Source organism: Varanus komodoensis, unplaced genomic scaffold (assembly GCF_004798865.1).
Source record: "Varanus komodoensis strain SLA01 unplaced genomic scaffold, ASM479886v1 scaffold1, whole genome shotgun sequence".
In the NCBI taxonomy this organism is placed as follows: domain Eukaryota; kingdom Metazoa; phylum Chordata; class Lepidosauria; order Squamata; family Varanidae; genus Varanus; species Varanus komodoensis.
This window is the reverse complement of record NW_025335268.1, coordinates 61,801,835-61,828,396: the sequence shown is the minus strand read 5'-3', so window position 1 is coordinate 61,828,396 and position 26,562 is coordinate 61,801,835. Positions and strand designations below refer to the sequence as shown.

At 38.9% G+C, this 26,562-nt stretch overlaps 1 protein-coding gene across 2 annotated transcripts in view; it reads right to left on the bottom strand.

Moving 5' to 3' along the window:
- Positions 1 to 26,562, bottom strand: part of ASCC3 (activating signal cointegrator 1 complex subunit 3) — a 258,311-nt gene that overhangs the window by 188,701 nt on the left and 43,048 nt on the right. For both annotated transcript variants that reach the window (XM_044427352.1, XM_044427362.1), the window contains exons 9-10: positions 10,309 to 10,509; positions 9,696 to 9,836 (exon numbers count right to left, since the gene is read on the bottom strand). In XM_044427352.1, coding sequence (XP_044283287.1) covers positions 9,696 to 9,836; positions 10,309 to 10,509 — 342 coding nt within the window. The remainder of the gene's footprint in view (positions 1 to 9,695; positions 9,837 to 10,308; positions 10,510 to 26,562) is intronic.

Below are 26,562 nucleotides of genomic sequence, written 5' to 3'. Positions count from 1 at the left end.
TACTTGTAATCTTTTGTATTTTTAAATGTTCAAAGTTATTCAAATATGACCATTTTATCTGGACAATTGCCATAACTTAAATAAGGCATGGTAGGTTGTGGTGTACTCTGGGAGACTTTAAAATTTGTTGTGTCATCTGAACCTGGTGGAGGTGAGTTAAACAACTCTCACAAAACCCACATTCTGATCTAGGTTTATGGGAAGTTGTTTGATCCTTGCAAAACTCCTCTCTGCTGAGTTCAGACAACATGAAAAGCCACAGCTGGGCCTAGAGTTTTCCAAATGGCCTCCTGCACACACTGATTCCAACTGTGGCTTAAATAAGTCACAACGGGCTCATCAATCATATGAACTGGCCAATTCTCTCTCTCTTTCCTTGCTCCCAATATTTTGATAGAAAGGTACAGAAATGTAATCATACATTTAGTCTACTGTTCAATTTATCCATAAATACTGCTAGCACAAAGGGCTACCCAAATGTCCGATCACAATAATATTTTAAGTGCACAAATGATAATTATCTGCAGTCATCCATCACTAGCATATAACCAGCAGGAACATAAGAAGCTTTCTTAGACCAGGTCAGACTATTCATACAGCTAGCCCAGTACTGTTAGCTTTGATTGGTGGTAGTAGTCCAATTTCTCAGGGCAAGAGATCTTTCCCATCATTTGCTATTGGATTCTTTCCATCGTGATGCCAGAGACAGAATCTGGGACTTCCTTTGTACAATACATGTGCTCTACAACTAAGATTCCAACCCAAGTGTAACAGTTGTTTTATACATCATATATGTTTTTAATATATTTATCACATAACAATGATATATTGTTTTCATTGTTTCTTTGTAAGCTGCTTAAAGAGTCCTTGGGACTAATTAATTCTGGAATTCAAGTTGAATAATAAATAACAGCATTCCACAGGACAAATCTATTAAGCAAATTCTCAAAGTGTATACCGTGCATACTGAGAGCAATTTCAGCTAAAAAAAAGGTATTGTGTTGTTATGTAGTCTATGATATCATTTTCATATGAAAGAGGGATATAAAGGCATATTGCTAGAAGATATCTTTGGGTGGGCAAAGGAGTGAAGTTCTGCCTGAAGCCAACATTTACAATGAAGTAGGAAGTAACATTTTGTTCTGGGGTGTGTAAACCACTCTGCTATAAAGGGAAAATCCATAAGGAGGCAACACAGTGTGAGGTAAGGAAGATTTTAGATTATAGAAATCATTGCATAGGAAAAGGCTATTCAAGCTCCCTAGAGAGAGAAATACATTTTTTATAAGTATCTTCAACTCTGAACACCACTATCAACCTTTGGGTACATTGTGCTACATTTGAAAAAGACAGGAAGACTTTTTTACTTCCATTTGTAGTTCATTTAATGGAGGGAAGCATCCAGTTTTAAATAGGGCATACCTTTATGCCTTCTGAATAAAAGAAATTACTTTCAGCATAGCTGTGCCACTGAGCAACACTGGAAGAGATTTCTTAGCAAAGGAAAGGAACAAACCTTACTCTTTATTAGTAACTGACTCTTGATGTCTTTCGGTATTGTTACATATCCCTGCCTGAATGTCGATCAAAAGCTATTCCGATCCTGAAGCTCTGTGGGTGTGCAAAGCACACAGTGTTAATTTTTTTTGTCCTTCTCATGACGGAAGAAAACAGGATTGTCACAATTGCCTTTTCTTTTCAATGTAACACATTTAAAGGGGTACTTTCCTTGCTAACATCGGGGCCTGTAGATGCTGTAATATTCCTTGCATTCAGAAAACCTACTGACCCACTCACAACAGCACACTCTCTCTGCTTCCAGCTTCTCCTATTTGTGTTCATAAATCCTTATTCCAAAAGTGTACATGTCTGAAAGAGCAGCAAGCAATAAAAACGGGGGGGGGGGGAGAGTTCACTGGGCACCTGCACTGCAGCGCAGTAGTGCATGGAACTACCATGGTACTGTGCTGGCATGTGGAATGGGGGAAGAAGGAAGCTTAATGTGCACATCCAGTGTGCGTCTATCATCTGAATGCAGATCTTTCAGAGTTCAACCCAAGCACCTGTATGCTTGCCCACTTGATCCTTAATATTGGAAGAACTAAGGGGGATATTCACACCTGGGTCCAGGAGGCTGTAAATGCCTCTTTGAGAGAGGGAGTAGTTCTAGCCCCTTTAAAAGAGGCTGTGATAAAACCACTCCTAAAAAGCCTAATCTGGACCCAATTAATGTGAATAATTATAGGCCTATTGCCAACATTCCTTTCTAGGACAAGGTAATTGAATGGGTGGTGGCCAGGCAACTCCAGGCACTCCTGAGAGTGAAACTGCCTATCTAGATCCATTTCAGCTGGGCTTTAGGCCTGGTCTTGGAACAGAAACTGCATTGGTCACCCTGTGGAATGATCTTTGCCAGGAGAAACAGGGGGAATGTGACCCTGTTGATCCTCCTGAAACTCTAAGCAGCTTTTCATATCATCAACCATGGCATCCTTCTGGATAGGCTGGTTAGGTTGGGAACTGGCAAACTGTTTGGCTTCACTCCTACCCGGCTGACCAATTCCTGAAGATGGTACTGGGGGACTGTTGCTCTCTGCCATAGCAGTCATGCCAAAGGGTACTGCAGGGCCTCATTCTATCCCCCATGCTAGTTAACATCCACATGAAAGCACTGCAGAAGGTTATCTGGAGGTTTGGGCTGATATGTCATCAGTATGTAGATGATACTCAACTGTACCTCTCTTTTTCGTTAAATGCAGGTGAACCAGTGGCTGCTCCAAACCAGTGTCTGGACTCAAGTGATGGACTGGATGAGGGTCAATAAACTGAAACTCAAGACAGATATGCTGTTGGTGGGTAGACCATGCATTCACTTGGGAGATAATCAACCTGTCCTGGATGGGGCTGCACTCCCCCTAAAGGATAAGCTTCATGGTTTGGGGGTGCTGGAGGCACAACTGTCACTTGAGTCACAAGTGGACTCAGTGGCACAGACTACCTTTTATCAGCTTAGGCTGGTTTACCAACTACGACCCTAACTGGGCAGGCAGAGCCTGACCAAAGTGATCCATGCTCTGGTAACTTCTTGTCTGGATTACTGTAACATGCTCTATGTGGGGCTGCCTTTGAAAATGGTCTGGAAACTCCAGCTGGTTCAGAATAGAACAGCACGGCTATTAATGAGGGCTGGCTCATTGCCAGTTCTCTTTCGGCTGTATTGGCTGCCAGTTAAATTCTGGGTCCAATTCCAAAGTGATGTTATCACTTAAATCCCTAACCAGTTTGGATCCAGGATACGTAAAGGAAAACACATAGGTCATTCTTAGGGAACCATCCCAAAGAAGCGAGGTGAAAATTGGAGAAGGGCCTTCTTAGCAGTTGCATCCCATCTCTGGAACATGCTTCCCAAGGAGGTGTGCCTGGCATGATCTTTGTTTTCTTTCTAGTACCATGCGCATACCTTTTTAATTAACAAATGTTTTAATATACAAGATCTCTGTTTTTATTATATCTGCAGCTATGCCATGCACTAATTTTATTTTAACTGCTGGAGGTTGTCAACTTTTGCTATACTGGTGTTATTGTTTCTGGTGTTATTTTTTATTATATTGTTATTTATATGTTTTAAATTGTAAACTACCCAAATGGGCTATAGGGTGGTATAAAATGTATAAACCACTGTACTATTTAAAAAGCAGCTTGATTCTTCGACAATGGAAATACTTACAGCAAATTAGACAAAGTTCTGATGTGCCTGAATTTAATGCTCCTATGTGTTAGCAAAATACCAGGCTTCAACCTATTTATGTGCTTAATTCACTTTCTAGAATACATTATACCATCAACTGTCATCAACATGTAAAGATAGCAGGATAGATACACATTTTTGTTTCAAATTATTTCTGAACTGTTCAACTTCTTTCATTGCTCGGGAGCAGAAAAAGTATAAGAATCTTCTTGTATTAGGATTGCTTGCCATTGGGGAATAAAGGCACCATGCCCCAAGCTGCTGAAGTGCCATCAATGAACTAAGCACAGCAAGGTAGTCATTCCTGCCCCTGGAAAAGCTCTGATATCACTTGCCACCCTCACCACTACGCACCCTATTCTATCCCAACACTCTTACGTTGTGTGATTCACCTTTTACTCAAGCATTGTCATCACAACTGCAATCAATCACCTAATCTTTGAAATAACATTGTATTCGGACCTGCAAGTTATATCCTCAACTTGTAAAAAGAAACAATATGCTAGTAACCAGAAAAACTTTTACTTTCCTTAAACATTAGCTTACATAATTAAGTTGTATTTTTACTTAGAAAAATTAGTTATATGTAGGAGTTGTACTATAGACTCTCCTTAGGGAATTATTAAGGTCTCCAGTTCTGAATTTGAATGATACTGGAACATAATAACCAGAGCAACATCTATCTCATAAGTGTACTTAATACAATTCTTGTTAAATTTAATGTTAATGCTGCAAATCTTTGCAGAAAATGTATACAGATGAATTTCTGGAAGCTAATCCACCTGTCCAGCTTTTCTATCATTTGGAAAGAAAATACCCAGTGACTTCTGTTATGCACAAAGAATTAAGAGTGAGCGTAGGTTGATACAGATTTAAGTGTCACTCTGATAGCTACCTCGTGCACCTACATATTCATTATGTAAGACTTTTCGCATCACTGGAATGGGGAGCTTCTTGTACATGCAAAGCTCCATATGCACATTGGAGCTCTCAACAAAAATTATTGCATCCCTTACAACACTTTGGAAGAAAAATGTCTTATTATTATCCTCATATTGGTTTAAGGTCACATTGGTCATCAACCAACATCATGTTCCAGGAAGGATTTCATCTAGAGGCTTTCAAATTTGTAGGTGTCTCTTAACCAGTATAATATATGACCTATAGTCCCGTTATAGAAACTATTTTGGCCAACACTCATTGGACTGTGTGTCTATACAGGCAGTTAAACTTACATCCAATCCACACTCATGTAAATCAGTCTTCAACTTAGCAGAAGCAGCAGAATAACAAGTGACTAATAATTATGGTGGATGAATGCATGTCATAGCAGGTTGAAATAAAAGAAATGAGTTAGACAACGACGCAAGGCCAAGATTTCCAGGCTGCAACTCAGGAGAGCAGCAGAAAATCAATCCAGAAGAAAATGTGTTTCTTCTGAGGAAGAATTGATGCAAAGCAGATTAGAAGTTCTTCCTACAAACAACCAATCAATGCATGATACCAGCAAGGTCTAATTGGAGGCTGACGGGTTGATACATAGAGGGATATAGAGGAAATGTTAAAGCTGTTCTAAATTCAAAACCAAGGAGGACAATATAACAAGCAACACAGTGCCCAGTTGGGGCAGAATTGAAAAAGAATTCATTTAGGACTCTGCTCGTGCTGAGCTAACTCATTCCTGTAAAGCATTTGCCAGCCGAGTGGAAGTTTTGTTCCTGCTATCATCACTCAAATGATGAGTGCCAAATGATAAACAAGCAAAGATACTGAGAAACTAAAGAGTATATCAGCATGGTTAGAGGACCCCGAGGCTTACAGAAGCACTCTTTTGTTTTCCTTCTTTCAGAAAGTCCTAATAGCGCAGACACACACACAGACGAGAACAGAGAATGCTTAATGGCCACAGAATGCAGACTGCCAGAAAATGACAACAGAAAACTGTGCCAATCATGGCTTTCACATAACAATCCACATGATGCCTGGTGGTGGTAATCCATACAGAAGAGAGGTGCATTGCCTTTTACTAATACTGGTGAGTTCCCTTTGTTACTCTGGCAGATTGTCTCTTAGAGTTCCCATCTTCTCCCACAATAAGAGCTGGCACCTTGTCATGGAAATCTGGTAGTTGGCCACCATGAGCTTCAGTGCTGAGGAGAAGTAGATGTGCCTCCCCATTATGGCCAGCTGCTATCCCTTCTTGCTGATCTGTGCAGAATGCTCCCAACAGAACCTTCCTTTTGCTGACTTCAAGATGCTAGAGTTCAGCTTCAGATGCTGAAAAGAAGGCCATGCCTAGACCTGTACCAAGTTTTCTGGACTTTTTAACATTGGTGCCATTGTGCATGGGGCCTTCCATGATTCCTGGGTGGTTTGCAGGTCTGTTGGCAAGAACAGAATTGAAAGTAGCATCTCTTCCTTAATCTAAGTGGTTTCAGACACCAGATCTGACACTCTCTCCATTTTACAGCTATATAGTTAGTCAAAGAGACTGGACCATTCTCTGGATATGTTTTGCAAAATGGCCCATGTCAGCTGAAGAAGAAGCAGGGTCTTGAGGAACAAGCAGAGGAGAGGAAGGAGCCTCAGGCTTTAAAGGATGAGTTATCTCTTGGTGCTATTCTGTCATAAGCTCAGCTCTTTCCTTCTTGCCGTTAGGACCCCAAACACCAGATAGTGTCTTTGCAAAGCAATCTTTATTGGTACTTTGCAGCTACAGGACAAGGCAACCCTATAATCTCTACTGAGCTGGAAGATTAGCCTCTGCTTTTCTCAAGAATGCAGAACCCAGACTGGCGACGTCTCCCCAAAATCCCTGCCTTTCAGTAACTTTGTGGGCTCCACCCTCAGGGTGGCTCCTGCTGGTGTAGCCGGCAAGACCTGCACAAACTTTTGGCTCTAACAGGGCAGCTCGCTTCTCCCATGCCTTGACATGGGGTCAAGAACTGAGCAAGGCAATGACTCTTCTTCAACCCCTCCCATTTCTCTCAAAACATTTCTTCTCTTTTGGTAGGCCTGGGAACCTGTAGGCCTATCTTGGGGGAACTTCAGAGGATGCTGCCTCCCCTTGGGTTTCCATATCTCCCACATCTGAGTCTTCAAAGTCTTTATCTCCAGAATCCAAGTCAGGATGACCCTGCAATGCCCACTAAGTGTGGTGGTTGGATTTACTCACTACATATCCAGTGCCTGGAGCACCTTGTTGCAGAGTTCCACGTGGTTAGCCCAGTGTTTCCTAGCATGCTTCATAAAGGCCTGGCAATGGGTGCACTGGTTGACCAACAGGGAGAGGTGCTCGCAAAACGGCAGAGAATAAAGAACAAAGGAACTTCCCAAGGCACTCAAGTAATGTTGAAGAACAGTGGGAATGGATGAGAGCTCCTCCCATATATACTGAATGCCAGGGTGTGGGAAAGGTTCCCACCAAAATGCTTTCAACTGTGAAATCCTTCTGGTAGCAGACTCCAGGTAGGGGCAGAGCCCATATGTGTGATGCAGAGAAACCACAAAGAAGAAGAATAGAAATCTGGGTGGAAGGGTGGCACCATTTGCTAAAAGAGGCCACTGCAGGCTGTAGGAAACCTGAAGAGGAACTGCTCATGTTGCTCCTATCTTGAATACATTGCAACATGTATACATTGCCACACCTGTTTTACAACAGTTGCCAACCTCAATTTTCTGCTTTCTAAACAGAAATCAGTCCTTGCATTTCAAGTTACTTCCATATCTAGTTGTAGTTTAGAAAGGCCATACAGAGCACATATATGAAACCAGCATTCTGCTTATTAGGATTAAAAGTCCACCCATATGGAACTCTGAAAATTGAACCCAGGAATAGAGCAGCAACAGATATTTCCAGTAGAACATTGATTGTTCAGGTGTTATTCCACAGGACGCTAGAGGAAAAGCATCAAGGAACACTGCAAATTGTTAGATGCAATAGAGGAAATAACCACCTTGTCATGGTTTGCAGAGATTTCACAAAAAGGTTCACCTAATAGAACTATTGGCCTTTAGGATCGATAGCACCCATGAAAGCCTACTCACATCTTACTATCAGCTTCAGAAGCTCTGTTGTCTATGCCATCACAGATGGAAATAGAGTTGGAGGTACTGAGAGCCTTTTCCACTGTGGTGCCACAGTTCTGAAATCCCCTCCACAATGGAATCTGACAAGCTCCCTCTCTTCTTACTTTTAGAAGTCACTTAACATGGTTTTAGTCAGGCAGTGTTGGAGCATTTCACTCTACTCCTGTGTGTTGGAGCTGGTACTTTATCTGCTGGCCTTTAGAGCTTGGTTTTACTAGGCTGTCAATGCAAATTCCAGGCTGTCATTACTCTTCTTGTATTTACCAAGTGCTTTGTAGCCTGTTTTGTAGCCTACAGAACTTAAAAAGTTATTTTTTATTCAGAAATGTGAGTTATAGATAATATAAAGTTAAAATACTTAGAATGTCTACCTCAGTTACACTGAATTCTTTATAGTATGAAAGTACCAAACTATTTAAACACAATACTTTCTACCGATAAGAATTATGATGCTATGAGATACTGTAACTTTTTTCTGTAATCCCATAAAAGGTTATGAACCATCTACCATAATCTAATGCGCACAGCTAAACCATCTGCTTATAATTAGAAGTCATTTCAACACAGGGCAGCATCACTAAAATGATGTTCTGTCACACAGTGATTCTAACACAAGTACATGCTGGTATTTACCTTTTATTTCTCTTTTACTTTGTGAGGCTTCAAAGATAAATATATGTACTACAGCATACTGAAAAGAACTGAAGACCTGGCTTTAAGAGAAGTCATGCCATTGTATGACATTTTTAGATAGCTTAAAGTACACAACAAATCTGAGTAACAACACAGCTTAGCATAAGTTTAAAGAGGGAACATGACAAGTAAGCTATCAAGTACTTTTTAGTTTGGTTTAGAAGAAAGGCAAATAAGAGGAAGCAGAACCAAGATTTATAAAATCCTGAACATTGTAGAAGATAAATTACCTTATCAAAGTGACAGCACTTTGAGTCATTCAATTAAATTGATTGCCAATAGATTTAGAATAAAGAAAAAGGAAACATGTTTCTTCACACAATTCATAATTAATGTTCAGAATTTTCTGCCTCAACATCACAAGAGTTAAGCCTATCATGGTTATCATTTAAAAAAAGGATTTGTCAAACTCAGAAAGACTAGATCCTTTGGCAATGACTAACTAGGAAATGAAATGTCCAAACTCAGAAGGCAATGTCTGATTATTAGATTATGGGGACCAAGAAGGGGATAGTTCAGTAAGTTTCCAGAGACGGCTCACTGACCACTACTCCTTAGTGACTGCCAGATTAGATAGACCTCATCCAGAAAGATGATTCTTAGTACAGAATTACCATGAGCACTGGCACATCATTGTACACGTTAATTCAATTGAAAGGTTAAGATACAAATATATTCATATAATGAAAAGGAATCGTCAATAATTTCACCTTTCCACCTGAGGTGAAGTGGACTGGCCATGCTGATCACCTGCCAGCATTTTGGAAGATAGCTGCTAAGTTATAAAATTGTTTTCAAATGGTTCCAATATACACTCAGGTTGACTGGAAGAGAAAACCGGTAACAGACAAGTTTCACTGGATGATCATTTGCCTATTAGGCCAGTTTAAGGGTGAGACCTAGAATGTTTCCCATAATCTTCTGCAGCAGACACAAGTCACACAGAAGAAAAATCAATGATTTTTGTAGAAAAGCAAGTTTGAAAATCAGTGCTTTAGAGTGTAAACCTATGCACATTTAGGAAGAAAAAAGTCTTGCAACTTTCAGCATTGCCCAGCTGGCCACTCATAAAACTATAAAAAAGTGTGTTTATTATTTTGCTAAATCACATCCATACCCCACCTCTTGCATTCATGAATATATTTATAACTGCTTTGTGGCATACCTGAGTTCGTAGAATCTCACTTTTGGACAACTGCATATCACCAGTCAGCTCTTTCACTGTAATGCCTAGTGGTTCCAGACGCTTGCTAAAGTAATTTGTCATTTCTGCTGCCAATGCCTTCATAGGAGCAACATAAACAATCTGCACCAAAAAGGACACCAGTTTGATAAATGAGCAAAGAGTACAATACCGTTGGTTTTACAGTCACTGATACAAATCACAATTATTGTGAAATATGAGCCCTAGCATTTACAGCTATTGTGGGGAGGGAAAAATACTTAATAGTAGTCTATGGAAAGTAGTTATCGGTACTGGTTTAAAAGCAGCTGTTTAAAAGACAATAGATTTTGTTTATGCAGGCTTATCAGTTTGAAAATTGGTTCTGCATCAAAGCTGGAGATATTTCCAAAGCTTTTCACATGGGTAATAAGATTTTCAGAATATGACAATGAATTGCAGACTAGTGATGACAGTAAGCTAAAGGTTCCATTGCCATGATGGACTTAGGGACAACACAATGCCCTTGAAAACTTCTTGAATTCATTTAAATGTATACCTCTGCAATGGACTTTTATAAGTTGCAAAGCTGCTCTATGGTTTTTTAAATTCTTACCTTAAACTCATCCTTTTTGATAACTCCTTGCTGAACATGCTGACGGATTTCATGCAAAATGGTTAACATGGCAATGTTCGTTTTTCCTGCCCCAGTGGGTGCACAGATTAGCATGCTCTCGTTTGTGTTGTAAGCAGTTTCAAAAACAATAGACTGGATTCGATTTAATCTCTTCATGCCTTTAAAAGCAAGTTGTCCAATCTGCAATGAAAGTCCAGAAAGAAAACACAATTTAATTAAGTAACTAATTAAAAGAGTTAATCACTAACAGGGAGCAAAGAGGATATATCTAACATCACTACCCTTGGGAATATCAAACATCACTACACTGATTGCATAATTCAAAAACCTTACTAAGTATTTTTCATACTAAATATAGATTGTAACCAAGTTTCAATATTCTGCTTGGATTTAACTGTGGGTTAAGTTCAAGTCAAAGCAACAGGAGTCTCTTAGAGCAATGGGACTCTCTCCCTCTCTCCCCAATAGCCCAATAAGCCTAACCTGGACCAACAGAGCAGATTTTGGGAGGTGAAAGGGTCACAGGAAGAACTGGTCCTTTTCCAAGACCCACAGGATACAACCCAGGATCTTGAAGATTTATTTTTATCATCAGTGCATGCTCTCTTACTCTCTCTCTAGGTCCTCTCTTTTCTTTTTCAGGAAACATTATGGAAATAAAGAACTGAGATTTATGTAAATTTATCCAAGAAGAAAGTTTGGAGAATGACTTAGATATGTCAAATCAACCCATCCCAAACTGGTGTCCTCTAGATGTTTTCAATTTCAACTCCCATCATGCCCATCGAGTGTGGCTAATGGTCAGGAAATCTGGGAGTCATAGTCCAACATATTTGAAGGTCACCAGGTGTGGAGAGGGCTGACCTGACACTTCCAAATTTCACTTAAAACTTTCTTCTTGGAAGAATTTTCCTAAATCTCAACTCTTTATTTCCCATATTCTGATTTGTTTTTAGTTCATTGCTATGGACTGCACCATAATTCTCATTCTAAATGCATACTCTAATCTAGTTCCTCACTTCCTTTTTTTCCTTTTTAAGTTCACTCAAATGCAATCATTTCCAATTCTCTTCATACTATATTAAAAGCATGTACACCTCCCCCGATGTTTTCCTTATTACCCATTCAGTTCTTTTCCAATGTAGTAGGTAAAATTAAAGCATAACCAAATCAAGCATATCCTCAGCACACATTATTGGCTTCCCCTGCAACTTTGTAACATAACCAATTTCTTCCTGCTGGTTTCTTGTTCCATCATGACGATACCCAGTTCAAAAATGGTCAACTTAGACAATTTATACAGAAGTAGACATCGTGAGAAAACTATGTGAAATACTGGTCATTTCACCTTGAAAGGAACATATTAGAGCAAGATTGATTGATTGAAAAGATCATGGAGACTGATCACCTTTCTTATGTATACAGCTGTGACCTTTGAGTTTACAGAAACGTCATACCTTTATACATACGTGTATATATAATTGCATAATGGAGAAGAACATGTGGGCGGGGGAGTGGTTCCTCATCTAACAAATTTTAAAAGCTGAAGTTTTAAATTTTCTCACAGAGTGCACAACTAACTTTTGGGGCCCACTGCTAAAGAACACTTGGTGAACAGATTTTGCTTGCTTGATTAAAAAGTAAATTTTTGAAGCTTATGGCTATGAAGTATCCTTTTGACATCCCATAATAGGGACTCACTACTATTTTACAGCAGTGTTACTACTGAATTATCAGGACCTGTCTAATGATTCTGATGAAACAGAAAAATAGAAGTTCCAGCCAGTTCATCTTTGCAAGGTTGAAGAAATGCTCTGCTAGTTTCCCTAGATTGTGTTACACTGACATAAAATACTATTCTCACATCTGGACAGACCATAATACCCAAGAAGCACACAGCCAACCTAATGCTCACTAGATTAATCATGTGTCCGCTGATTCTTGACTGGTATGAATTGGACTATCTACAGTAATTTCCTTGCCACAAGTATAAATATCTCTAGATGCAGTAATTTCTGTAAAACCCATGATACCCCTTTAACTGAAAGGACTGATACCAAATGCTCCAACTAAAATAAGCTCTCCAGTGCATATTCTGTTACGTACTTAGCATGCTCCAAATACATAAAATTCCACATCAACAATTATTACGGACATAGGCTTAACACAAAAACATACTGGATGACTCAGCATTCTTTAAATCTGCTGTTTAGCTAGCTGTCATTCTAGTTTTAATGCTGCCATAAGCAGAATCTAATATATTGTGTCTTTCCCAACCTCGCCAAACTATCAGCAAAAGAAGTTTATCTTTTTACTAGTTAACTACTTCTTCCACCAGTAATTACAGGCTTTGCTTCAACTTTTTTAATGCATTAACTCTCAACATGTTTATGCTGGCTTTTTCAAAGAAGCAAAAATGGACACATGTTAAAGAATCATTACCTTAATCGGAAAAACTTGAATAGGCACATGTATTGAATTTGGGAAATAATATTTCAGTTATGTCATTATACCATAATTGTTACTTGCTTTGTAACAGTATGAAAATGTTCCTCATTATAATTTAATATGGAAAAAACAAATGTCAAGATCAGGCGGACTGACTCTAAATAAATTACACAGCAGATGCTTGCTTGGGACTTGGCAACGGAGAGAGGTTAGTGGCTCAGTGATGGACCACACGCTTCATATGCAGAAGGCCCTCAGTTACCAGTATGTACAAAATGGACCAGAAAAACTCCTGCTGAAACCATGGAGAACAACTGAAATCAGGGCCAACAAGTAGCAGGCTAGATGGATCAATGGTCTGACTCAGTATAATCTTCCAAATATGACTATCTATCATCACTGTTCATACTGTCTTCCTCTACTGAGCTCCAAACACTGTTTTACCTCTGTGGCAAACCTGGGAGGTAGGTACTGAGGCACAGTATCTTACCCAAAGCCACTTAGGAAGTTTTGGAATAAGTTCCAATGAATTCATTTGGACCTCCTTCTGATTAGACATAGCCTCCAAGATTTTATTGGATGGCAAGAAATGCTTTACTTGCCTCATCTGTTTCAGAGGAACCCAACACCCCATGCCACCCATTCAAGAATTCTGCTGCCAAGAAGCACTGTGAACTCAGGTATCTCATACTCAAAGCAGATAGTCTAGCCATCAGACTGCAGTGGAACTAATTTTTATTTTGCACTGCACATTAATTTAATAAGCTATTAAATCATTCAAACCCCCAATGGCTCAATAAGTATTCCACTCAAATAGTACTCCAATGGCCGGCTGGCCAGTCTGCCTGCCTGCCTTATTCCGGCAGCCACAGAACATCACAATTCAATGAGAAACCTGACTGGTGAGTAGTTGCACTTCTGGATCATGACAGGCCACCGGAAAAAGCCAATTAGCCACCCGCCAGCTAATCTTATGCCTACAGCCAACATGTCAGGTTTTGTTATTCTAGATGAAAACAGGCCTGCTGTTTGTGTTACAAAAATAGTGATTTCCCCTGCCACCCCCCCTTAAAAAAATCTTTTTTCTATGCCACTGTAACAGCAGTTTGTTAGAAGCATCAAAGACAAGAGCAAAAAGATTTGCTTAAAATAGAAAAGCAAATGCAAAATTGCACTTCAAGTAAAGAATTTTAAAAACTCACCCACCTACTCCTAGGGCAACAAAAGCCCTCCCTTGTCTCAGCAGCCCCCATTCCTCCTCTTTCCTTACATTTAGATCAATAGCAGCAGAAAGCTCATTCCCTCAGGTAGAAAAGATCCTGGAGAATTACTGCAACTCTCCCTTTCAGTTTGCAGGACCCAGGAAGACAAGTGCGATAAGGCTTCAGGACACAATCCCCACCAAAAGGAAAGAATGCAGGAATGCTCTCACAGTCTCTTCTCAGGTCTGAAAAGGGTGTGGAGGCCTGTACCAGTTTACCACAGGTGAGCAATGAGTGAGTACCTTGTCACCACTGCAACTACACTCATTGCATCTTCTTAGGGGACAAAGCAGTGCAGGATGATACCTTCCTCAGGCTGGAAAGAGCAGGATACTGCAACATCCAGCACTCACCCATGGAAAGCTGCAGGGACTTAACTAGCTACCTGGACCCCAAGGCTATGATCTTGTGGCTTTATTGGACCACAAAGATATGGCTTAAATATATCCCTGTTGGTGTACATCAGGTCAAAAGCTTATGAACTATAAACAAAGTACACTTGAAACACTTATCCATTGAAGCTTTAACTTCTGATGTAATTACACATTTCTCAACTGACAAAGGATTAAATTATTCCTGAGGGTTTATGTTAACTGTTATTAGATCCCAGCTAGCCATTTTGGGCACCAGATTAAAGGAGGCTGCTCCTCTGATACATGAGAGAAATGCTAAAGATGGCAGGCATTACAGGCATCATCCATTATTTGATTCATATCCAGAATGAAGTATTTCAATGGACTTTCCTTTGGAGAGTTGACAGAAATTATGTTGGTCCAGTACATACCAGCTGGGTTACTAACTGGTATGGATCATTTAGAACATCTCCCACCATTGGTTTCCCTTTTAAACTGTATTGTGAGTTTTAGAAAATTGTGAGAGAAACAAAAACCATAAGGAAATGCAAGTGGGACTAGGAAAAAAATAAACAAAGAAAATGCGAAACGTCACAGTTTTCATTATATGAACTTTGTGCATACCAATTGCAGTAAATATGTGAAATGTCTGCCCATATATCTTACATGTGTGTAAAAGATGGACTGCTGTTAGTGTGACTATTTATGCATAAACTGCAGGAAAGGCAAACAAAATATCCTTATATTTATCTAAGCATAGGTGTACTACCTGTTGAAAAGCTGAAAGTGTTATTAAATATTCAACCCATTTCTTTATCAGCGATAGTTATTTATCCTTCTGGTCCATTTATGTTGACCTTGTATTAAGTTTCAAGGGTCAAGTAACTAATTAGGAAGAGCATCTACACCAATAAATATCAAAGTGTTTGGGCACAAAAGTTATCTGTATTATAATCTCTTTCCAAACAAAGACAACTACTGGGTATTGCAAAGCATTTGCTGTATTACATCTTCAACAGTTAGCCAACTTAGCCAAGAACTTGATGAGAGGACTTTGTGGCATCTAATATAAGGGAGTTTTTCTTGAATAAGATGTACTTCAAGATCCACTGACATTTATGGGATGTATAAAATGCAGTGATCCATTGATTGGGCAGTCTAATTCTCTATTCCATTCCTGTGTAAAACCCTCTGCATTGTATTTATTAAGTAATTTTACTTATACACCGAGATCATAGGTTGATATATCTCATCAGCCTTAGTATATACTTGTCATAATGGAGGAGACTCTGAAACTGTAGGGTCAAACCAGAGATCCTGACAAATGTTGCAACTCAAGGTAATGTCATTCAGCCATTGCGGGTGAATTGTATTTGACATTGAGCATGATAATAGCAGGAAATTATCATCAGCGCCAGCTAATTGATTCAATGTATCAAACCAAAACAAAACAAAAAGCAGCTTATTAATCCAAGTCTGCCGTATGAAAAATTTCTTGCCTATTTTTGAGCTGAGTTTCTCTATAAAGTTAATTCTGCATAGGAAAGTGTATCAAATGGTAATTGACAGTATATTGTGCACTCCATCTCTCTTACCACTGAAACTGATGAAAGCATCAACACTGCCATAGTATATTGACTAATGCAAACTATTTGGAAAGAGGACCCATACAATAAGATTCTAGAACTGAGGGGTGGAAGCCTAATTTAGGTGAAAAAGACTAAAATTTAATATGTCAGCAAGTAGCCCCAATGATATAAGATGAATTTGGAAAGTCAAATCCACTCACTTTAGCTGGCAGTTGCATTCTTTTTGAGGATATTCATGGTAAAACAGAAGCCCATAAAATTTACAGTAGAAAGCACCTATTTTTTTGGAAATCTTGGCCGTCTATAAATAAAGAAGCTCCCCTAACCCTAACCCCAAAACATACACAATTCAAGATATAATATTCATCTTTAGATATAATACTCATCTTTTACTTTACCCTGTTATTCCACCCTTACTAATAAATAAATAAATACACACAAAAACAGAATATAATTTCTTTCGCTTTCCAGTAAAGATGGTATTGCAATCTGTATTTTCTATCCCTACTTAACTGCATACCATAGATTAAAAAGACAAACCCAAGGTAACCAGGAAAAAAAATAGCTGCACTAAGCAAAAAAGCAGAAAATTTCCTACCAGTTGCAAAACAGCTTCATTGCTTCTCCCCATGTTTCCAGAGCCAATTCCAAGCACTGGAGTTAACTATAAGGCACATTTCTTGATGCCAGGGTATCTTAAGGTCCACCTATTCCTGTATCAAACTGCCAGATCTTTCCCCAGAGCTGCCTTACATACAAATGTCACTTAAAGACATATTTCCAGTTTCTCAGGAACAGAAGTTGTTCATAACTCAGGGACTGTCTGTAACACTCAAGAGACCGGTTATACAGCCTCCAGCTACCTTTTTTTTTTTAAACCTAAAAATAAAAAAGTTCAGCATAGGCACAAAATGTCAGGCCACTATCACAATAGTTAACTTTTTCTGTATTATACACCTGTGTAGGAATTAACATGCACAAAATCCTGCAGGGATGGGAGGAAGGGAGAACATTAGAGCTGAGCCATCTATCACTCGCATACCCAACAGATGTCATTGTGGCATGCACTGAGCCATATTCCCCAGAGCTCTGCAATCTCTTCAGCACTGGATGTGCTGCCTAGGAAGCACCTGACTTGCCAAACTGTGTTTTGGATTCTTGGAAAACAAGATTTCACACCAGCAGAAGCACACACTTGCTGAAGATGTGCTCAATGAATGTGTACTTATTGTGCAATAAAATGGTTGAACAGAAAGGGCCTGAGTAAAATTTCCTTCTCTACAGACACAAACTAATGGCACAGCTTCCAGCTGCTCATGCATGAGTCACGATTAAAGCTCTTAACAATTTTATCACTTTAGAAATCTCTGCATGCACTGAATGATGATTTTCAGAGTACATATTTAACTTGCCTGTTCTCCTATGATGGGAAGATAAAACTACCTCCTTTAAGCTTGGTGCTACAATATCTATTTAACAAAAAGGGGGAAGAACTAACACAGAATACTTTAAATGGTAATTATAGCTGACAGAGGTAATAAATGCTAATTCATCAAGGAGAAGTGAGAAAACTGCAAATGCAAAGAAATTTCTTCTAGGAATAAACATTATGTCATGAGGTACTTTTTAGTGCAGCTTATTTTTCTCATGTTATACATTAGCTAGCCAGAGCAAGACGTGAATGAGACAGTATTCTTGAGTTGTTTCTTGTTTTTACTTTTTAAAAGCTCTTTAAAGAATGCCATCCACCTACTTCTTTTAGACCTTCACTATATGATTCAACTGAATATTCATGTGTGCTCCATACACATTCTGCTACAGAGAATTCTCAAGACTTTACACCTTTAAACGGCCCACGGCAGCTGCATTCATCAAAGCTCCCCAGCAGCAAACATATGGCCATGGAAGCAAGACTCATGTGGTTCCCAAGTTAGCCATGAAACTAAAATGATTCAATCACTAGATATTTATATACATGTTTATTTATTTCAGATTTTTTACTGGCTTTCATTTTAAAATGCTATTTATAAGGTAGAATCATGATTAAATAATAATTAAAGCATTGGACAGTGATAAAACAGTAACATCTCATTAAAGTAGCCAAGGTTATCTGGTTACACCAAAGCAGCCAAGTTTATTTAGTAGGGGAATGTCTAGGTAGATGGGTTTTTAATTGGTGGCAGAAACACGTCACACTAGGAATCTGCATGGTCTCTACGCAAAGATCATCACATAGGGCAAATGCCACAACCGAGAATAGCTACCTCTACACCATGGCAAAATGAGCCATATTATGCTGAGGAACAGTATCCAAGGCTTTTCCCTCTGAACACAGAGACTGTGGTAGCCTACACAAGAGAAGGCTGACTCTCAAAGAACCTGGTCCTGAATTGTTTAGCAACCAGCAGTAACACCCTGAACACAGCTCTGCAGGTACATGCTACTATACTATAACCCAATCACCATTCGCTTTATTCTAGCCACAGCAAAGTGCTGAACTGGGGACTCCATAGCACTGAACTCATAAAATGTTTAAAGACATTGATATTTTGTAGAGACCTGGGTATCACAGAAAGCCATGCAAACAGTTACCCTTCTATACTAGGCTGACCTGAATGCCACAGTTTGCCAAGCCATGGAACAATACAACTGGCACTTTGACCTTAGCAAACAGTGATGCCTCACAAAACGTGATTGTTTTAATCCAGATCTTTTTAAAACTCCCATCAACAGCAGACAACAGTCAAAATTAAAGCAAAAATTTGTATGTTTGGGGAAAGTGTAGCGATTTGTGCAGAAGGGAAAAGGAAGAACTTGAAAAAAGAAAATCTCAGAACAATGCAGGCCAGTTATATCCTTTAAGGACAAACAGGCAGTGTTAGGCACAGCTGGGAACAAAAAGCACAGAAACTGAAAGCAGTAAGAAAAGAGGATGAGGAATTAAATGACCCCAAACCTTAGAGAGTGAAAAATGGAAACATCTTGTCCATCTTCTAGTTTTCAGGACTTGCTGAGCTCCTGTTCAGCACCCTTGGAAGCATCAGAGAAAAGGTTTCCTCTGTACTGTAGGAAGTCATCCTGCATTGTACTTACTGGGAAATTCATGGATTTCAAAGGGGCCTTATCCACCCAAAGCTTCAAAAGGGCCTGGCAATTCTAACAAGGGTCACTCTGGCCAATTTATCAGGCTGCCTTTCCTCCATGTCCCCTGATATAGCATTCTGATATTTTTGTACCTTTTCAGTTCACACAAATGCATCTGTAGTGCAATTCCAGAGTTATACTAATATTTCATGATTCATATTAGGCTAATATTTAAATATATTTTACTGTAATGGTATTTCCATGTCTGCACATGGCTATGGAATGCCAGTCACAGTGACTGGTATAATATGTTTAGAATTGGATATGGTACAATATAAAGTCTTGACTTGCAAGTTACTCATGCTACACTATCCTTTTAAGTAATGATACTTGTTCTATTATATCTTGTAGGCATTCTGAAAACAAGACAAGATGTAAAAATGTTTAAAAAACACATTCATAAGGTTACCCAGATGGAAGCTTGTCAAAACACACTGTCACATACTCATAGAATCATAGAATAGTAGAGTTGGAAGGGGCCATGAAGGCTATCAGGTCCAATCCCCTGCTGTTGCAGAACACAGAATTACACAATCCCAATCAGACGGCTGTCCAGTTTCTTTTTGAATGTCTCTAGTGTAGGAGAGCCCACCACTTCCCTAGGCAGCAGGTTCCACTGTTGTATTGCCCTGATAGTGAGGAAGCTTTTCCTCATGTCCAGCCTGAATCTGGGTTGTCGCAACTTGAATTATTTCGTGTCCCACATTCTGGTATCAGCAAGAAGAGATCTTGACCTTTCTCTTTGTGACAGCCTTTGAGGTACTTATAGATATCTGATATCTACTAATACGTATGGACAGGCACCAAATGGATGTGTAGTTTCACAAGACACACAGAGCATTTTCACAAGCATCCTCTCATTTTCGTAATGAATTACACAAAACATAATGCCTATTTCATGACTAATCAAACAGATCTCTCTCTCTCTCTCTCTCTCTCTCTCTCTCTCTCACACACACACACACACACACACACACACACACACACACACGGGGGGGGGGGGGGCGAGAGAAAGCAGTATGTTACAGATCTAAGACTGTGTAGTTGAGACACATTCAGGGCAACATTAGCAACCTTTTCCAGGCTTGAGATTGTAAAAGAATGGATTTTTCATTCATCATCGTCATTAGAAGCCTAGGTTCCTGCCATGCTTTTCACCGAATTCAGCTGATGCATCGACTGTGCCCAATTCTGGAAAGCGATAGCTTAACCACAGGGGACCACGTACTGTAACCTCAAGAATGGACTATTCTAATGATTTTTATGTGGGACTGCCCTTAAGGCTAGTTCAGAGGATGCAGCTAGTGCAGAATGCTGCAGCGAGGATGTGGTATGGCATGCCTTGCATGAGCAAAAACACAGAATCGGTGTTAGGGCTACCAACATACTCACTAGGAAATAAATTGTACTGAACTCAGTGGGATGTTTCTCTGGGAAAGCATATTCAGGACTGGGCTGCAAGTTACTATTTGCAAAACATTTCTTTTTAAAAATAAACATTCTAAAGGGATACATTTAGCACACTACAGTGTCAGACTACTGATATTGATTACATGGTTATGAAATATACATCAAAAGCAACCAAACTAACTTCTGGAAGGGAAAATGATACTATTTATATACCATGTCTACAGGGAGCTGAAACTGCTCCCATACTAAATTTTTAGGGTTCCTTTCCCCGCTAGCAGCTTTACTGGCTTGCATTTTCTAAAGAACTTTCAGGCATTCTGGAAATAGAACATTATGGAGAATTTGAGACACACCATTAAATATACTTATTTTTACAATAAAGCTGAACCACAACGGGCATTTTCTACAGTGTAACTAAGACAGGTTTCCTGTTGAAGAAACAGGTACCTTTAGGAGAAAGGAATTCCTTTTTTTGGGGGGGGGGCAGGGGAGAATAGTATTCCTGCTCTGGAATGCACTTACTTCCCAGATGGGCTTATCTGGCATCTTGTATCTTTCTAGCACTAGGAAATGTCCTGTTTTGGGGCAAAGGTGGGTATACCTGTAATCCTTAGTATGTGCCCTTCTCACGTAAGCAGCAGCCTGGCAGAAACAGATATCAGAAGAGTGATGTGGCTGCCATCAAAAGCAAGAGTCCCACATCCCTTCTTCTCTCCCCTATAATATCCAAGTGCTTCGAAACAGGAGACCTAATGCCCCCATACTCTAGGTCTACCTGCCTTCTTTTGGTATGGGAACATGCATTGATATTCAGTTGTTCCTTTATTTAAGCTAGTTAAGTAACCTTGATTTCAGCCTTTAAAGTAACTACATTTTATATTCCCTAACTTTCCAACAAGTAAGCTCACAAAGTACCTAATATATATTACCAAATATCACAGGCTGTTCTGGAGGAATGATATGTTTTCCTAATAATTATTGTCAACATATTTCTAGGGTACACAGTATATACAATTGATATTTGTAACAAAAAGATAGTGTTTTGTTATTTATCCACAACAGATACTTTAATTATTTTAAAGGATTTACATATTAACATCATATAACTTTCACTATGCATGTCACACAAAAACTGCTAATCTAGCTAATAACAGTGTTCAAATACTAGTTGTTTCCTAGTAATTATACAGAGGAAAGCCAACCCAAGTTTCCTGAAGTAGGAATTATGTATACTTGCTGTTATAAAAACAAAAAGTTTTATATCTAGTATTTCTTTTCAAAGAAAATAAAAGCGAAGTATAGATTATTTTAAACTAGAGTGTATTAAAAATCTAATTAAATGCTGCATAAGTTAAAACATATGGATATAACCCAAAGTGCTCCATATGTTTACAGAGATAAACCCTTTGCATAAGAGCATATGTTCCACAACGGTTGGGGCGTTCGCAAAACACAACATAAGAGAAAATGGTTGGGTTAACAGTCGGGGAGGCTGCAGCAATTGTGGGCAGTATTTTGAATATGAAATCCTGCTTCGGGAGTTTTCATGTCCTGAAAACTTCTTAATGTAGGTTATACAGGGGTTTCATACAACATGACAGCCCCTAAGTGAAGGTTCCACACAGAATTTGGCATATGCAGGCACTACAGCTCATTAGCAGTTGTTGATGCTGTTCTTTTAAGCCACAATTAATCATGGTGTGTCATCTGAATCTGGTCACTGCTGCTGAACCATGAGTTGTTGTTGAACTGTGCTGAACCATGTTGTACAAAGCCCGCCAGGCTAAGAAACCATGGTTTAATTATAACCCAATAACATGGTTTCTCTTCAAGAGTTAGCAAATCATGGTTTCTAGATTCAGACAACAAGCCATGGTTCAATGACAACCCATAGAGAAACATACACTCTATGTTGTTTCTGTGATGTTGTGTGAATCCAACTGTGGGCTGTGTTGTTGTGTGAATCCAACCACCAATCTGGTTTGCACAATGACACAATGCACTGGGCACAGTATGAATAATCACCACCTTGGCATGGCTTGCCATATGGTCCAAAACCAGATGCCATGACTTGTGGGGTGGGGGTGGGGGGTTGCCAGTCCCGAAATAAATCCTGGGCTGATGTTCAGACTGGCCCAATGAGTGCACTGCTTTCCTGTTTATCCAACAAGGGAGCCCCTTCCCACATCTAGCTTGTAGCAATATTGCTCGTAGCAACAGAAACGGTCCTTACTTTATCAAACCTTTCGTTTAGCCTAATATAATATTGAGAAGATTACTTTCTCCTGAAAGTTCTACATGCTCATTTTGAAGTCATGTGTTGCATATTTTATTGTATTGAACTAAGAGGGCTGCAGGATTTCTCTCTTATGGGGGATAAAGATGAAAAGAAATTGAGGTAACTTAATGGGCTAACCCTGGTGATTTCATAGACATTTGCTTTAACAGCTAAGCTCAAAGATTTTCATTTTGAATAAATACCTATTTTTCATTTCACTCTTACTGGTAGGAAAATGTATTCAATATGTTCACTGCCTTTGAGGATCCATGGGATTATTCTGGGTACTTAATGATTACTGCCTCTAATTATGGGCAGTAAAAACAATGTATAAGGTCTGTCAGGTAATGCTTGTGTTGAACAAGAGCCCTCATTCCAGAAACAATGCTTCAGGCTGGCTTCCCAGCTACAACTCAATAACTCATTACTACCTCATTTCAGGGCTGTTCTCAGTTTCCATATACACTTGGTCAAAACATGACTTCAGCACCCTAGCCAGGACACTACAAGCTTTCATGGTACCTTTTATTGTTATATTGTTATTTATTTACGTATTTTGTTTCTGTTGTGAGCCGCCTCGAGGCTTCGTTGTGATGGGGGCAGCATAAAAATGTTTTAAATAATTAAAGAAATATCCAATTTTCAGTTAGGTCTTCAAATTGCCTATAGATTGATGAACAAACATTACATTATGAGCTGAAAGTTTTAAAATAAATGTTTAGTGTTATTCTTCCACAGCTGTAGATTTTGTTACACTAACACAGGAACAGCAAACAGAATCCAAAAGCCTTATTCAGCTGAACAATAGACCATGGAATGTATCTTTAGTGACTAGTTCATGCACAAATAGAAACTGTAGATTTAAATCAATAATGCATAATAAGGCTTTCTGTCTGGTGATTAATACCATGATTAAAATCAGCCCAAGCAATTCCTCACGAAGTTCCTGTTAATATACCAGACTTTTCACTGTCTCTTAAACAAAATACATAATATGTTTAAATTTGTGTATTTATATACATAGGCACCAACATTAACTGTTCCTTATTTTCTGCAAGAAACTTTCTTACAAGGACTCCATATAATTCATGCATTCCTGCCCCAACAGCTATTGATGCTCAATATGAACTTACCTACTTGTAACTTCCTTTGTTTACATTGTTTAGGAGGAATTTAATGTATCTTGCTGTACAGATGCACTTAACACTGACAGAGTGATAACAGATACATTCTGACAATGCATACTGTCAGCAGCAAGGGCCATTTTTTAAAATAACTGAAATTCTGTAAAGGAGCAGTTCTGAAAATTAGCAAGGAGAAGCCCAAGTCCTACCTTTCCTTCTTCTTCCAGAACATCAGCTATTTTACAGGGCTTCATGTGGATAGCCCTTCACTGAACTAGAAAAGAAACCAGGCATGCCATCTCCCATACCACTCAGGATGTACATATAGAAGCCAGTTGGTTTTTAATATATTTTAAAGAAAAATTATTACGCGGTTTCTTCTCTGGATGTTCTACTAAAATTCTCTAAGGAAGCAGCAGTGAGTCAAATTGTCATCATTGCCATCTCCCTCTGCTGCTACATTCCTGAGCGGAGCGGAGCTGGGCCAGGCATCTCACAAAAGCAGTAGCCGTAACTGAGAAACAACAGAAGTAGCAACTGGCCAAGTAAAGTGCTATCATCGAGCCCAGGGGTTAGCAAAACTATGGAACTGAAAGGAGGCATGCTCTGGTCACTGCCACTGGCCACGAAAACCAGGACCATGGGCAAGCTGAACCCTTTCCTTTCCCGGAAGAACTTCATGGCAAGTGGGGAGACCAACCTGACACCAGCCATCAGATAAAGAAAGTTCAGTCATTCAAGCGCTTGGCTTTCATCTTCCTTCCGGGGATGTTTTTCTTTTTGCATCATGTCTATTAGACTGTGAGACAATAACTGTAAAATCCATTAATACCAATACAGCTTCTAGAAAAATGCAGGTGCTAGTGAATTGTCCAGTAATATCCTATATAAAAAGCAAGTGTGTACTTTAACTTCCTTTTTTATATTTTTATCAGCATGTGTTAAAATGATCTCATGTCAGATCCAATTTGCAAAATGCAGAGGCAAAAAAAGAGGTCTGAGCATCTAACACCAATTCTGGCCCTGTACATTTTCAAGCCCAACTCAAGGTGAGGGTTTTGATATGCAAAGCCTTTCATGGCTTGGGACTGAAATACCTGAAGGAGCACCTGTCTTGGTGTGTAAGCACTACTGTTAGCATCTGAGGCCCTTCTCTGATGGATGCCCAGAGTGTGTCAACAAAGGAGAAGGCCTCCTTAATGGTAACTCCAGATTATGGAACAATTTCCTCACTGAGGTGCACCTACTATCAACATGGTCATCTTTTTGGGACCAGGTTAAGATGGTCCATACAAGCCATTCTGCAATACGGCCTAATCAAGCATTAAGTCCAGTTGCCAAAGAAAGCATAGCTAGTTGCAGCCAAAACACATGTCAGAAATTAGTTGACTAGGAGGATGGTTCAGAAGATAACAACCTTAAGTATAACAATATTTTTTAAAAATAATTTAAAAATAAAATCAGATATGTGGCCTAAGTATATCTAGTAAGGAAAAATTTAGTTCCATTTAAAGCAAGAGAAATTACCATATTACATCAGAATATCTGAGTAGAAAGGAAGGTTATTAATGGTGCATTTTATGCTGTCCAAACAGCTCTTAAAACACATATAACTTTTTAAATCATTTCTTTATAATTCATATAGGTATATAAATGAATAAGCAGTAACATGGCTTTCCACAACTGCTCACTCACTACCCAAACAAGAAATATTTGTATATAAATGGATTAATAAAATATGGAAGTAGCAGAAAATTTGGTAGCCCAGCCATACCAAGCCCGATTACTTTCATTCAGGCGCAGGGCATTTTGCACAACACCACACTTACAGTATAAACACAGCTTCTCACCTTGCAGAAAAGTAGAAAGGATTGAATGAAATACTTAGAAAATTCAAATAAATGTATGAAATTCCATGCTGAAGGTTTTAACTCCTCTTAATACATTGCCTGGTTTTAGCTCCTGTATTATTATTGTATTTTATTCACTATTTGCTGTACTTACATTTTATTTTGCTATTGTATTTATTTTATTTGTTGTGTAATTACAATGCCTACAGGAAGTATTTTATAGATTTGATTTAGAAATCAAATTAGTCTTTCTTAGCTTCTACATATTACCCATGGCCAAATATGAAGGGATAGTTTTCAAAAGAGATCATTACTATAAAGCTTTTATAACATATTTTAAAATTCAATGGCTAACTTCCTAATTAGCATGAACTTAGAATATTCAAATATGCTTACGGATGGCATCAAAAGTAGCATTTGTCCACTAGCAGGTCTACCTTTAGTTGACCCTATTTACCAGGTATAGTGATAAAAGCAGGGAAACATTGCAGAAAGAAAATGGGAGTATTGATTTTGCAATCATTCCTAACCATTATTCAAAATAAAGGTATACATTTTATTTTGGCCATTCATCAATTACAATAAGAAAAAGCAAATGGAAATTACATAAAACAAAGCCTGCCATGGACATTAACGTTAGGTAAAAAGCTAGAGCTATTCATCGGCAGCATGTATATCTTGGGTAACTGTTTGTTTTGTAGCCTTGTAAATCTTTCTAAATCCAAGGTAGCTGTTCAACTTTTCTGTGCCTGCTGGCTACCATTCTACCCCAGCA